The sequence below is a fragment of the Eleginops maclovinus genome, chromosome 4 (assembly GCF_036324505.1).
Source record: "Eleginops maclovinus isolate JMC-PN-2008 ecotype Puerto Natales chromosome 4, JC_Emac_rtc_rv5, whole genome shotgun sequence".
Lineage (NCBI taxonomy): Eukaryota > Metazoa > Chordata > Actinopteri > Perciformes > Eleginopidae > Eleginops > Eleginops maclovinus.
The window spans coordinates 3,892,204-3,906,164 of record NC_086352.1 but is presented as its reverse complement, the minus strand read 5'-3'; the positions used below and the strand labels follow the sequence as shown (position 1 = coordinate 3,906,164).

Sequence of the window (13,961 nt, the reverse complement as noted above, 5' to 3'; positions counted from 1 at the left end):
AATGCGATTGAATAATATTGAAAATAGAGACTGTGTTTCAGGAGCCTGGAAAAACACCACTACTCCATTCCGCTCGCCAACTGGAAGTCTAAGTATCTTGCTTTTCTGACCCAGAAGTGAAGGTTAGGTTTGAAAGATGAAATTTGACTTTCAGACCAAATCGATTGCTTGTTTTATGATTTCAGATCAATGTCTTTTTTTTATAATAAAAAAGACTCAGGGACTCAGTGAGCAGTGACAAGGTTCGTCAGTTCAACATTTATTAGCAGTATGTACACATTACAGTGCGAATACAGATCTCAGATCAGCAGCTGGTTTAATGTTTCTGCAGGCAGACAGACAGACAGACAGGCAGACAGACAGACAGACAGACAGACAGACAGACAGACAGACAGACAGACAGACGGGAGGACGGGAAGACGGACAGACATACAGACAGACAAACAGACAGACGGGAGGACAGACATACAGACAGACAGACGGGAGGACGGACAGACAGACAGACAGACAGACAGACAGACAGACAGACAGACAGACAGACAGACAGACAGACAGACAGACAGACAGACGGACAGACAGACAGACAGACAGACAGACAGACAGACAGACGGGCAGACAGACAGACAGACAGACAGACAGGCGGGAGGACAGACGGGCAGACAGACAGACAGACAGGTTAGATCACAGTTTCACCTATGAAGCCAACCAATCAGGAATGAGCGGTGAAGAATACACAAACAGGAAGCAAAAGGTAGCAGTTCAGCTTGTTGGTGTTGTCGTCATGGCAACTGTATTACACTGTAGACAAGGCTCTGAGAAAACACAAAATCCACAGCTAGTTTATTTCAGTGTCTGGTACTCCGATTAGGATTATACAAAACATTATATAAACATGTCAGGGAGCTTGTAATATGAAATATGAATTTGTTAATGTCAGTAATGAAGTGGGGAGGTGGGGGGTTTATGGTGACATCTGTTGGGTACATTTTTTACCCTATTCACCTGCAGTGTATACAACATGTACATTTCCTCAGTATTCACATTCAGTGTTAATTCTTTGGTATTGACAGTGTTACCTGCAGATGGCGAGCATCACAGTCCACAGTCCGAGCCTCTAAATCCCTGCGTAAAGAAGAAGACAGAGAGTTACACCTGGTTGATGAAATGATAAATTAAATGCAGACCTCTCTGCTGATTCTGACGGTGAGTCCACACAGAAGTCATTGTGCTGCTGATCTTTGGGAATTTGACTCTTTTTGCACTGAGGCCTGTACATTACGTAACTTAACATTGGACAAATATGTTTATTTGCCTAGCCGCAGTCAAAGGTGCATTTCATCTTTCCAGGGGCTTGGAGAATTTCACACTCGCTTTTGTCTGATTCGGGCAGGTTTAGCTTCTGATCTTGGTAATGGAGTGAAATATTGGGGGCTATAGGACAGGGTCAGTGCTGGGACATTTACCAGCGGTGGTGGTGGAGTCCACAGGTTGGACAAGTTGCTGGTCAGCAGCTGGTCCTACAACAAAAAACAACAAAATTAGAGATGAAAAACAACAACTTCAAATCAAAATGTCCTTCTGAAGCCCACAGGTCTGTTTACGTTAATGATGACTATATATCTTCTGTTAAGTCTTCCCGATTCTTACTGAATTAATTTCTGAATTCTAATCTTTACCTCTGAACAAATCAACTATTATTTAAGTCTTTCTTTATTTTCAAACGTTTGCCATCTTTTGGTTTGCAGGACAACTACTCGGGGGATGAGTGTATCATCACATCCTTTAAAAATACCTCTGTTTCTTTGCCTGGACTTCAGAATTGGATCATTATTCACTTTACAATTGTTTTCAAATAAAGTGTATGTGCATGCTTTTCTAGGAACTAGTTATACCTTCCGTGTCCTCGTTCACAGAGTGCTCCGGGATTCCCTCATCGTTGGCTGGGGTGGAAGGGTCTAACAGGTCAGGGCTGTCATCTTTTGGGGGCTCATTTTCACTAGTGTTTGCATCAGACTTACTGCCTAAGTCACTCTTTTTTCCATCTGTTTCATCGACTGTGGCGTCATTTTCTTTGATTTCCCCCTCTGAGGTATCATCACCATCCATCACATCCTCTCCTGATTCCTTTGGATCCTTATCCCCTATATCATCTCTCTCCTTCACCTCCTTCACCTCCTCCCCATCTGCTAGCGACACCCCTTCATCCGGACCTTTATCGTCCATTCTGTCGTCTTTCTCTGTAAGTACCTCAGAGTCAGTACTAGTATCAGCGCCCGAGTCATTAGAGTCAGTACTAGTATCAGCGCCCGAGTCATTAGAGTCAGTACTAGTATCAGCGCCCGAGTCATTAGAGTCAGTACTAGTATCAGCGCCCGAGTCATTAGAGTTATTACTAGTATCAGCGCCCGAGTCATTAGAGTCAGTACTAGTATCAGCGCCCGAGTCATTAGAGTCAGTGCTTGTATCAGCGCCCGAGTCATTAGAGTCAGTACTAGTATCAGCGCCCGGGTCATTAGAGTCAGTACTAGTATCAGCGCCCGAGTCATTAGAGTTATTACTAGTATCAGCGCCCGAGTCATTAGAGTCAGTACTAGTATCAGCGCCCGAGTCATTAGAGTCAGTACTAGTATCAGCGCCCGAGTCATTAGAGTCAGTACTAGTATCAGCGCCCGAGTCATTAGAGTCAGTACTAGTATCAGCGCCCGGGTCATTAGAGTCAGTGCTTGTATCAGCGCCCGAGTCATTAGAGTTATTACTAGTATCAGCGCCTAGGTCGGAGTCAGTGTCATCATCTGGCCCGGATTCGTCAGAGTGAGTGAGGGGCTTAGTTATCTTAGGGTCCTCATCCGGCCCGGATTCGTCAGAGTCAGCGAGGGCCTTAGCTATCTTAGGGTCCTCATCCGGCCCGGATTCGTCAGAGTGAGTGAGGGGCTTAGTTATCTTAGGGTCTTCATCTGGCCCGGATTCGTCAGAATCAGCGAGGGCCTTAGCTATCTTAGGGTCTTCATCTGGCCCGGATTCGTCAGAGTGAGTGAGGGGCTTAGTTATCTTAGGGTCCTCATCTGGCCCGGATTCGTCAGAATCAGCGAGGGCCTTAGCTATCTTAGGGTCTTCATCTGGCCCGGATTCGTCTGAGTCAGTGAGGGGCTTAGCTATCTTAGGGTCCTCATCCGGCCCGGGTTCATCAGAGTTAGCGTCACTGTCAGCGTCAGAGTCGGAGTCAGTGATGGGCTTAGCTATCTTAGGGTCATCATCCGGCCCGGATTCATCAGAGTCAGGGTCAGAGTCAGAGTCAGGGTCAGGGTCGGTGACGGGCTTATCTATCTTAGGGTCATCATCCGGCCCGGATTCGTCAGAGTCAGGGTCAGAGTCAGAGTCGGAGTCAGTGATGGGCCTAGCTATCTTAGGGTCATCATCCGGCCCGGATTCGTCAGAGTCAGGGTCAGAGTCAGAGTCAGAGTCAGTGATGGGCTTAGCTATCTTAGGGTCATCATCCGGCCCGGATTCGTCAGTATTAGCGTCAGAGTCAGAGTCAAGGTCAGGGTCAGTGACAGTGACTGGCTTAGGTATCTTAGGATCATCATCTGGCCGCGATTTGTTAGTGTTAGTGTCAGTGACAGGGCCAGCGGTGTCATTAGAACCAAGTCCTTTAGAGTTGGCGCCCGTGGCAGGATTCAGCTTTTCCACTGAGCTGACATCAGTGCCGGTGCTTTCAGCTGCCTTCTCATTGGTTTCTGGGGATTCAAGATTTTGCACACTTGTAAATTATTTATCATGTGTTCTGTAGACGTAGTCCGATGAATCCAAAATAGGCCTAGCCTAATGCTAGTTACAGAACTAATTACTGCTGCTCTGGATACAGTATTATTCTGTGGTTTTGGCTCATTGTTTCAGAACAAGAATTGATACATGCGGTTTTACTCTTAAACTAATGCCCCGAGCTGCTGAGAGTATTACTGAGCTCAGCATCAGAACCCAGTGTCAAACCAAAAGTCATTGCAATGCAGTTACTTGTGGTCCAGGATCAAAAACATCCAAACATAATAATAACGTATATAATAATGTTCTTGATTCAAAACACTCACATAGCTAATGTGATTGGATCATGGCATGTTGTGTAACCCTGCACATTGGATCTGAATGAACAAGAGCTAAAGACAGGAGACCAACTGACCTTGAGTTTCAGCAGACTCGGCTGACTGGGATGACTCTGAAACAGATGGAGACAAAATGTTTCCTTTTTTTTGTTTTCAGGGAATCTAATATTCTCATTCTTTAGTGGGCCGGGTCTCAGCTTAGATATGTCATGCAGGAAAGGGGGAAAGAACCCTGATTACCTTGTTCAGAGTCGCTGTCAAAAGATTCTGTGGAGAGAAATCAACATGTTCAATCATCACTCCATCACAGGTCACCTGGATTGCACACAGTGGTAGTAGCATCAGCCTGCGGTCATACATATCAATTTCTTTGTTTGTTTGTTTCGGACATTCCAATTCATGTTCCTCATCAGACTTTGTGTAGCAAGTAGGACATGGTGGACACATGAGCTGATGAGGCGGCTGTTCAGGTCCTTTATGTAACCAAAAGTCAACTTTACATATTTACCAACTCCATGAACGCTTCCTGTACCAAACCAATACATTTTGTTGCTGAAACTCACTGCAGAGGATTCACTTCCCATACCAAACAAAGTAATTCTGTTTTTTCAGTTTTATTTGGGTTTTCCCAACATCCTGTTTTCCTAATTTAACTGAGCAATTTTGGTTTCTAGATACTATAGATGTGATTTTTCTCTTGAGGTAACCAATTACTATTTCTTTCCAGACATAACCAAGTTATTTTTTTTCTAGACCTAAAGTAGGACTGTATTCTAGATCCTATAGAAGTAATCTTGTTTTCTTGAGGTAACCAAGTTCTTTTGCCTCCTAGACCTACCCCACTGGTCCAAAAGCTAATGTGATTGGATCATGCCATCTCCCTCACCCTCCACACTGCCCTCTCCCACCTGGACCAGAGGAACACTTATGTGAGAATGCTGTTCATTGACTACAGTTCAGCATTCAACACCATTGTGCCCTCCAAGCTCATCATTAAGCTCAGGGACTTTGGGCTCAACAGCGCCCTCTGTGACTGGATCCTGAGCTTCCTGACGGGCAGATCCCAGGCAGTGCATGTGGGACACATCTCGTCCTCCACCTTGACCCTCAACACCGGAGCCCCTCAAGCCTTTCTGCTCAGCCCTCTCCTCTACTCCCTGTTCCCGCACGACTGCGTGGCCACACACAGCTCCAACACCATCATCAAGTTTGCTGACGACACGACCGTCATCGGCCTGATCACAGACGGCGACGAGACGGCGTACAGAGAGGAGGTCAGAGCCCTGACATCTTGGTGCCAGGACAACAACCTCCATCTCAACATCAGTGAAACCAAGGAGATGATTATGCATTACAGGAAGAGGCAGAGAGAGGCAAACGCCCCCATCACCATCGACGGGACTACGGTGGAGAGAGTCAGCAGCTTCAGGTTCCTCGGTGTCCACATCGCTGAGGACCTGACATGGACTCATCACACAAACACCATCACCAAAACAGCTCCACAGCGGCTCCTCTTCCTCCACAGGCTGCAGAAGTTCAAAATGGACTCCAGGATACTCTGCACCTTCTACAGGTTCACCATCGAGAGTATCCTAACCTGGCTGCATCACAGCCTGGTACGGCAGTGGCACCGCCCTCAGCCGTAAGGCTCTACAGAGGGGGAGAAGCTTCACAGCACATCATCCATGGAGGACCTCTACTCCCAGCGGCTCAGGAGGAAAGCCCACAGGATTATCAAAGACCCCCCATCACCCCAGCAACACATTGTTCTGTCTGCTGCCGACTGGCAGGTGGTACCGCAGCATCAGGACCAAAACCATCAGACTCAGGACAGTTTCTTTCCGCAGGCCATAAGACTATTAAACACCTGGGGTCTTTGAAGGGCCTCCGCAACCCAAAACATTGATCTGGTTGCTTCTTACTATTTATTTAATTTGTTATCTCAATATTTATGAGCAGAACAAACAGTTTTTAATTGTACAATATTTGATATTTAATCTTACATTCTGTTATTATATATTTAACCCTGTTCACATGTTCATAGAATCCTGCCTTACTTGATCACTTTCAACATTCCATGCATATTTAAGGTTACTGTCTTTATTTATTTTTCTCACATGTATATACTTCATCTGCACCACTTATACTGCTGCTCTAACATAATACCTGCACTAATTTACTCTAATTTCATTTTGCACTATTTTTCAGTTTGATTTTATTATCTTTATTATATTATTGTCCTATTTATAATATGCTGCATTGTTGAAAGAGCTCGGGACCTAAGATTTTCAATGCCATAACTACACTGTAGCTGCTGTGCACATGATAATACAAACCCTTGAACCTTGTTGTTTAACCCTGCAGTATATAATAACATGGAAATATTCTATGTGCTTTATGACAGACACATTGGATCTGAATGAAAAAGAGCTAAAGACCGTAAACAAACTGACCTTGAGTTTCAGCAGACTCAGCTGACTCGGATGACTCTGAAACAGATAGAGACAAAATACTTCCTGGTTTGTTTTCAGGGAATCTAATATCCTCCGCTTTCTTTGTTTTACAGCCCAAACATCAACCAAATAAAAAACATGTACTAGAAGGACGTATTTATTTTTAATGTAATACAAAAAGTGTTGTTTTAAATGCATGCAACATATTTATGTACACAGGGACCATTGGTTCCTAGATCTGACAGAGTACAATTCATCTCAATGAGGTGGTTTTAGTTTCTAACCTATAACCCTTTTTTTTAATCACATGTGTTTTTCTGGATCCACCGAGTTCTATTGTTTACCAAATGTTCAAAGATAGTACAAAGATAGACAGGGAGACAGACAGACAGACAGATTACCTTGAGTTCCTTCTTGAGAGGTTGTGTTCCCAGCAGCTACTTTGGAGTAAACATTTAGGAGAAATAGTCATATACGTACACACAGTATGAATATAATATATGTATGTATAGGGTTAGGGTTGTGTTACCTTTGTTCAGGGGATCCAGCAGCGGGTCAGTTCTCTCTGAAACAGCAGAAACATGAAAACTTGGAAACAAAACACACATTGTAAAATGATGATGTTTCTTGTTGGACAGAAAAACTGTTACTGTGTGTTACTGTGATATTACTGTGATATTACTGTGATATTACTGTGATATTACTGTGATATAACTGTGATATTACTGTGATATTACTGTGATATTACTGTGATATTACTGTGATATTACTGTGATATTACTGTGATACTACTGTGATACTACTGTGATACTACTGTGATACTACTGTGATATTACTGTGATATTACTGTGATATTACTGTGATGTTACTGTGATATTACTGTGATATTACTGTGATGTTACTGTGATACTACTGTGATACTACTGTGATACTACTGTGATATTACTGTGATATTACTGTGATACTACTGTGATACTACTGTGATACTACTGTGATATTACTGTGATATTACTGTGATATTACTGTGATGTTACTGTGATATTACTGTGATACTACTGTGATACTACTGTGATATTACTGTGATGTTACTGTGATACTACTGTGATACTACTGTGATACTACTGTGATATTACTGTGATATTACTGTGATACTACTGTGATACTACTGTGATACTACTGTGATATTACTGTGATATTACTGTGATATTACTGTGATATTACTGTGATGTTACTGTGATATTACTGTGATATTACTGTGATGTTACTGTGATACTACTGTGATACTACTGTGATACTACTGTGATATTACTGTGATATTACTGTGATACTACTGTGATACTACTGTGATACTACTGTGATATTACTGTGATATTACTGTGATATTACTGTGATATTACTGTGATATTACTGTGATATTACTGTGATACTACTGTGATACTACTGTGATACTACTGTGATACTACTGTGATGTTACTGTGATATTACTGTGATATTACTGTGATGTTACTGTGATATTACTGTGATATTACTGTGATGTTACTGTGATACTACTGTGATACTACTGTGATACTACTGTGATATTACTGTGATATTACTGTGATACTACTGTGATACTACTGTGATACTACTGTGATATTACTGTGATATTACTGTGATATTACTGTGATATTACTGTGATATTACTGTGATATTACTGTGATATTACTGTGATATTACTGTGATATTACTGTGATGTTACTGTGATATTACTGTGATACTACGTGATACTACTGTGATACTACTGTGATACTACTGTGATGTTGCTGTGATATTAATGTGATACTACTGTGATATTTACTGTGATATTACTGTGATATTACTGTGATGTTACTGTGATATTACTGTGATACTACTGTGATATAACTGTGATATTACTGTGATATTACTGTGATATTACTGTGATATAACTGTGATATTACTGTGATATTACTGTGATACTACTGTGATACTACTGTGATATTTCCGTGATGTTGCTGTGATATTACTGTGATATTACTGTGATACTACTGTGATATTACTGTGATATAACTGTGATATTACTGTGATATTACTGTGATATTACTGTGATATAACTGTGATATTACTGTGATACTACTGTGATATTACCGTGATATTACCGTGATACTACTGTGATACTACTGTGATATTACCGTGATATTACTGTGATATAACTGTGATATTACTGTGATATTACTGTGATATTACTGTGATATTACTGTGTTACTACTGTGATATTACCGTGATGTTGCTGTGATATTACTGTGATATTACTGTGATACTACTGTGATATTACTGTGATATAACTGTGATATTACTGTGATATTACTGTGATATTACTGTGATATTACTGTGATATTACTGTGATATTACTGTGATACTACTGTGATATTACCGTGATGTTGCTGTGATATTACTGTGATGTTACTGTGATGTTACTGTGATATTACTGTGATACTACTGTGATATTACCGTGATGTTGCTGTGATATTACTGTGATATTACTGTGATACTACTGTGATATTACTGTGATATAACTGTGATATTACTGTGATATTACTGTGATATAACTGTGATATTACTGTGATATTACTGTGATACTACTGTGATACTACTGTGATATTACCGTGATGTTGCTGTGATATTACTGTGATATTACTGTGATACTACTGTGATATTACTGTGATATAACTGTGATATTACTGTGATATTACTGTGATATTACTGTGATATAACTGGATATTACTGTGATACTACTGTGATATTACCGTGATATTACCGTGATACTACTGTGATACTACTGTGATATTACCGTGAATATTACTGTGTTATAACTGTGATACTACTGTGATATTACCGTGATATTACTGTGATATTACTGTGATATAACTGTGATATTACTGTGATATTACTGTGATATTACTGTGATGGTTACTGTGATATTACTGTGATATTACTGTGATATTACTGTGATGTTACTGTGATGTACTGTGATATTACTGTGATATTACTGTGATGTTACTGTGTATTACTGTGATATTACTGTGATGTTACTGTGATATTACTGTGATATTTACTGTGATATTACTGTGATATTACTGTGATATTACTGTGATGTTACTGTGATATTACTGTGTGTTACTGTGATATTACTGTGTGTTACTGTGATTATTACTGTGATGTTACTGTGATATTACTGTGATATTACTGTGTGTTACTGTGTGTTACTGTGATATTACTGTGATATTTACTGTGATATTACTGTGATATTACTGTGATGTTACTGTGATATTACTGTGATATTACTGTGATATAACTGTGATATTACTGTGATATTACTGTGATATTACTGTGATGTTACTGTGATATTACTGTGATATTACTGTGATATAACTGTGATATTACTGTGATATTACTGTGATATTACTGTGATATACTGTGATATTACTGTGATGTTACTGTGATGTTACTGTGATGTTACTGTGATATTACTGTGTGTTACTGTGATATTACTGTGTGTTACTGTGATATTACTGTGATATTACTGTGATATTACTGTGATGTTACTGTGATATTACTGTGTGTTACTGTGTGTTACTGTGATATTACTGTGATGTTACTGTGATACTTACTGTGATATTACTGTGATGTTACTGTGATATTACTGTGTGTTACTGTGTGTTACTGTGATATTTACTGTGTGTTACTGTGTGTTACTGTGATATTACTGTGATATTACTGTGTGTTACTGTGATATTACTGTGATATTACTGTGATGTTACTGTGATATTACCGTGTGTTACTGTGTGTTACTGTGATATTACTGTGATATTACTGTGTGTTACTGTGATATTACTGTGATATTACTGTGATGTTACTGTGATATTACCGTGTGTTACTGTGATATTACTGTGATGTTACTGTGATATTACTGTGATATTACTGTGATATTACTGTGTGTTACTGTGATATTACTGTGATATTACTGTGATGTTACTGTGATATTACTGTGATATTACTGTGTGTTACTGTGATATTACTGTGATGTTACTGTGATATTACTGTGTGTTACTGTGTGTTACTGTGATATTACTGTGATATTACTGTGTGTTACTGTGATATTACTGTGATATTACTGTGATGTTACTGTGATATTACTGTGTGTTACTGTGTGTTACTGTGATATACTGTGATATTACTGTGTGTTACTGTGATATTACTGTGATGTTACTGTGATATTACTGTGATATTACTGTGATATTACTGTGATATTACTGTGATATTACTGTGATATTACTGTGATGTTACTGTGATGTTACTGTGATGTTACTGTGTGTTACTGTGATATTACTGTGATGTTACTGTGTATTACTGTGATATTACTGTGATATTACTGTGATATTACTGTGATATTACTGTGATATTACTGTGTGTTACTGTGATATTACTGTGATATTACTGTGATGTTACTGTGATATTACTGTGTGTTACTGTGTGTTACTGTGATATTACTGTGATATTACTGTGTGTTACTGTGATATTACTGTGATGTTACTGTGATATTACTGTGATATTACTGTGATATTACTGTGATATTACTGTGATATTACTGTGATATTACTGTGATGTTACTGTGATGTTACTGTGATGTTACTGTGTGTTACTGTGATATTACTGTGATGTTACTGTGTATTACTGTGATATTACTGTGATATTACTGTGATATTACTGTGATATTACTGTGATATTACTGTGATATTACTGTGATATTACTGTGATGTTACTGTGATATTACTGTGATATTACTGTGATATTACTGTGATGTTACTGTGATATTACTGTGATATTACTGTGATATTACTGTGATATTACTGTGATATTACTGTGATATTACTGTGATACTACTGTGATATTACTGTGATATTACTGTGATATTACTGTGATATTACTGTGATATTACTGTGATATTACTGTGATGTTACTGTGATATTACTGTGATATTACTGTGATATTACTGTGATATTACTGTGATATTACTGTTATATTACTGTGATATTACTGTGATATTACTGTGATATTACTGTGATACTACTGTGATACTACTGTGATATTACTGTGATATTACTGTGATATTACTGTGATACTACTGTGATATTACTGTGATATTACTGTGATACTACTGTGATATTACTGTGAAATTACTGTGATATTACTGTGATATTACTGTTATATTACTGTGATATTACTGTGATATTACTGTGATATTACTGTGATATTACTGTGTGTTACTGTGATATTACTGTGTGTTACTGTGGTATTACTGTGGTATTACTTTGATATTACTGTGTGGTACTGTGATATAATATATCACATGTATAATCTGTTGTTTTTACTCTGATTTATTTTCATATTTTCTCCGAACATTATTTATCGTTATAGTTACATTGTTATACTTACCATCAGCTGCTGTTTCATCTGCAACACAATAAGACATAAGTAACACATTTAATACAAATAAAAATAAACCTTAGTTCCAAGTATATAGAAATTCACATTACAAAATACCTTTGGATTGAATATACATTATAATTGTACTATTTATAATTGATTCCAAGATTTATGGGACAAAAAGTTATTATAAACAGAAATAAATTGAAAATAATTATTAAAATCACAATAATTATAGGTTACCTGGGACTGGAGCTGCAAGAGAAAGACCCGCAAAGGCAAGAAGCAGCAATATTACACACCTGTAGAACACACACACACACACAGACACACACATACACACACACAGACACACACACACACACACACACACACACACACACACACACACACACACACACACACACACACACACACACACACACACACACACACACACACACACACACACACACACACACAAACACACAATTATCAAAAAAGAAGAACAACCAGTGAAATATGAAACTCAGCACAATAAGACTTCCAGATATATTCAGATGCTTTCGCTCCATAGAGTTTTTATCTGTGTGTAGCTGCATGAAAATCGAATGTGTTATGAAGCCAGTTTGAGGAGTGTAGTTAAACCCAGATCAATAAAATGAAATATTACAAATAAAAGATGAAATGCTATTAAATAAGGAAAGAGTATGCGTCTTCCTGTTTAACTTCCTGTTTAATCTCCTGTTTAACAGGCTTTATCTCCCTGTGAGCTGCAGGGGGTAGTATTTCAGTACTTTTTGTGGTATTGCAGTACTTCTTGTAGTATTGCAGTACTTTTGCAGTACTTGGTGTAGTATTGCAGTTCTCGGTGTAGTATTACTGCGTGTCTTGTGTCTCAGCAGACAGAGGCCCTCTGTTGGACGTATGGAGAATCAGATCAGAGGGGGAGTCGAGTGTCGGCAGCAGAACACTAAGGCTTTATGTCCAAAGTCCACCTTCACATGCATTTATATACCTATATTTATATATAAGTATACATATAACTGATTGTATTTACATGTAAATATATGTTTATATTTATATATACATATGCACATGTACAAGAATTACTGTGTATTTCGGGAACCATCACTACCGTTTACTCGGTCAGAATCAGAACTTTAACTTTCATCAAACAGATTTCAGCAGGGATCCAAATAAATAAGCATTTCTATATATCGAGATATTGTAAACTGCCTCTCCAAGTGTTCATGTGCAGCATAAGGTCCACTCTCCAAAAAATATAGACGAAATGATAATGTACATAAATAAACATACACACAAAACTGGAAGGAATATTACTAAACAAATCTGAATCATTCTAAATAAACGGAATCATTTCAATCTAAATGTGTTTTGATTAACAGAAAATAAATAGTTTGAACTCACCGTCGCAGCATGTTGTCTCTCAGCGGGTCCACAGAAAAACTGAATTTCTGAGCACAGACCAGAGACCCTGCTTTATACTCACATCTCTCCCTCCTTTTCCTCCTCCTCCTCCTCCTCCCATTGTGTGTGTGTGTGTGTGTGTGTGTCAGAAACAGAAATTTTAGTTTCTTCCTGGACACCTGCTGAAGTGTGTAATCATCATAATCATCATCCTCTTCATCATCATTCTTCTTCTTCTTGTTATTGTTGTTGTTGTTATTATGATTATTATTGTTTGGGCTCGAGCATCAACACAGTTGTGTTTTGAAGTTGTCTGAATCATTATGTTATTGTTGTTTTTGGCAGTGAATCACATTTGTGTGGAGAAGAAGGGTGAAATGGATTCAAACATGGCAGAAAATGATAACCTAGTGGAAATTGTAGTGGAGACAACACATACATTTACATATACATAAATATATGTCCACATCATTTAAAGTTGCTGCTTTCTGCCGACTCTCGTCTCTGGGAGAACTTT

At 38.7% G+C, this 13,961-nt stretch overlaps 1 protein-coding gene across 2 annotated transcripts; it reads right to left on the bottom strand.

Moving 5' to 3' along the window:
• Nucleotides 1-247: 247 nt before the first annotated feature.
• stm (starmaker) lies at nt 248-13,472 on the bottom strand. Of its 2 annotated transcripts, none has more exons than XM_063881563.1 (12): nt 13,445-13,472; nt 12,278-12,336; nt 12,044-12,061; nt 7,080-7,115; nt 6,952-6,987; nt 6,551-6,586; nt 4,338-4,364; nt 4,175-4,210; nt 1,893-3,734; nt 1,464-1,517; nt 1,077-1,122; nt 248-812 (listed from the first exon to the last, which is right to left on the bottom strand). In XM_063881563.1, the coding sequence occupies exons 1-11, from the start codon at nt 13,453-13,455 to the stop codon at nt 1,115-1,117; spliced, it is 2,163 nt and encodes a 720-aa protein (XP_063737633.1). In that variant the 5' UTR covers nt 13,456-13,472; the 3' UTR covers nt 248-812; nt 1,077-1,114. The 2 variants fall into 2 exon arrangements, with proteins under 2 accessions (XP_063737633.1, XP_063737631.1); XM_063881561.1 differs by having other exon boundaries at nt 6,952-6,990; nt 13,445-13,471.
• Nucleotides 13,473-13,961: the final 489 nt, after the last annotated feature.

Coding starts and splice junctions, on each gene's coding strand:
- stm (XM_063881561.1), bottom strand. Junction 6,587..6,951: donor CTCTCAAGAAGGAACTCAAG/GTAATCTGTCTG, acceptor TATCTGTTTCAG/AGTCATCCGAGTCAGCTGAG. Junction 3,735..4,174: donor CGAGTCTGCTGAAACTCAAG/GTCAGTTGGTCT, acceptor TTGAATCCCCAG/AAACCAATGAGAAGGCAGCT.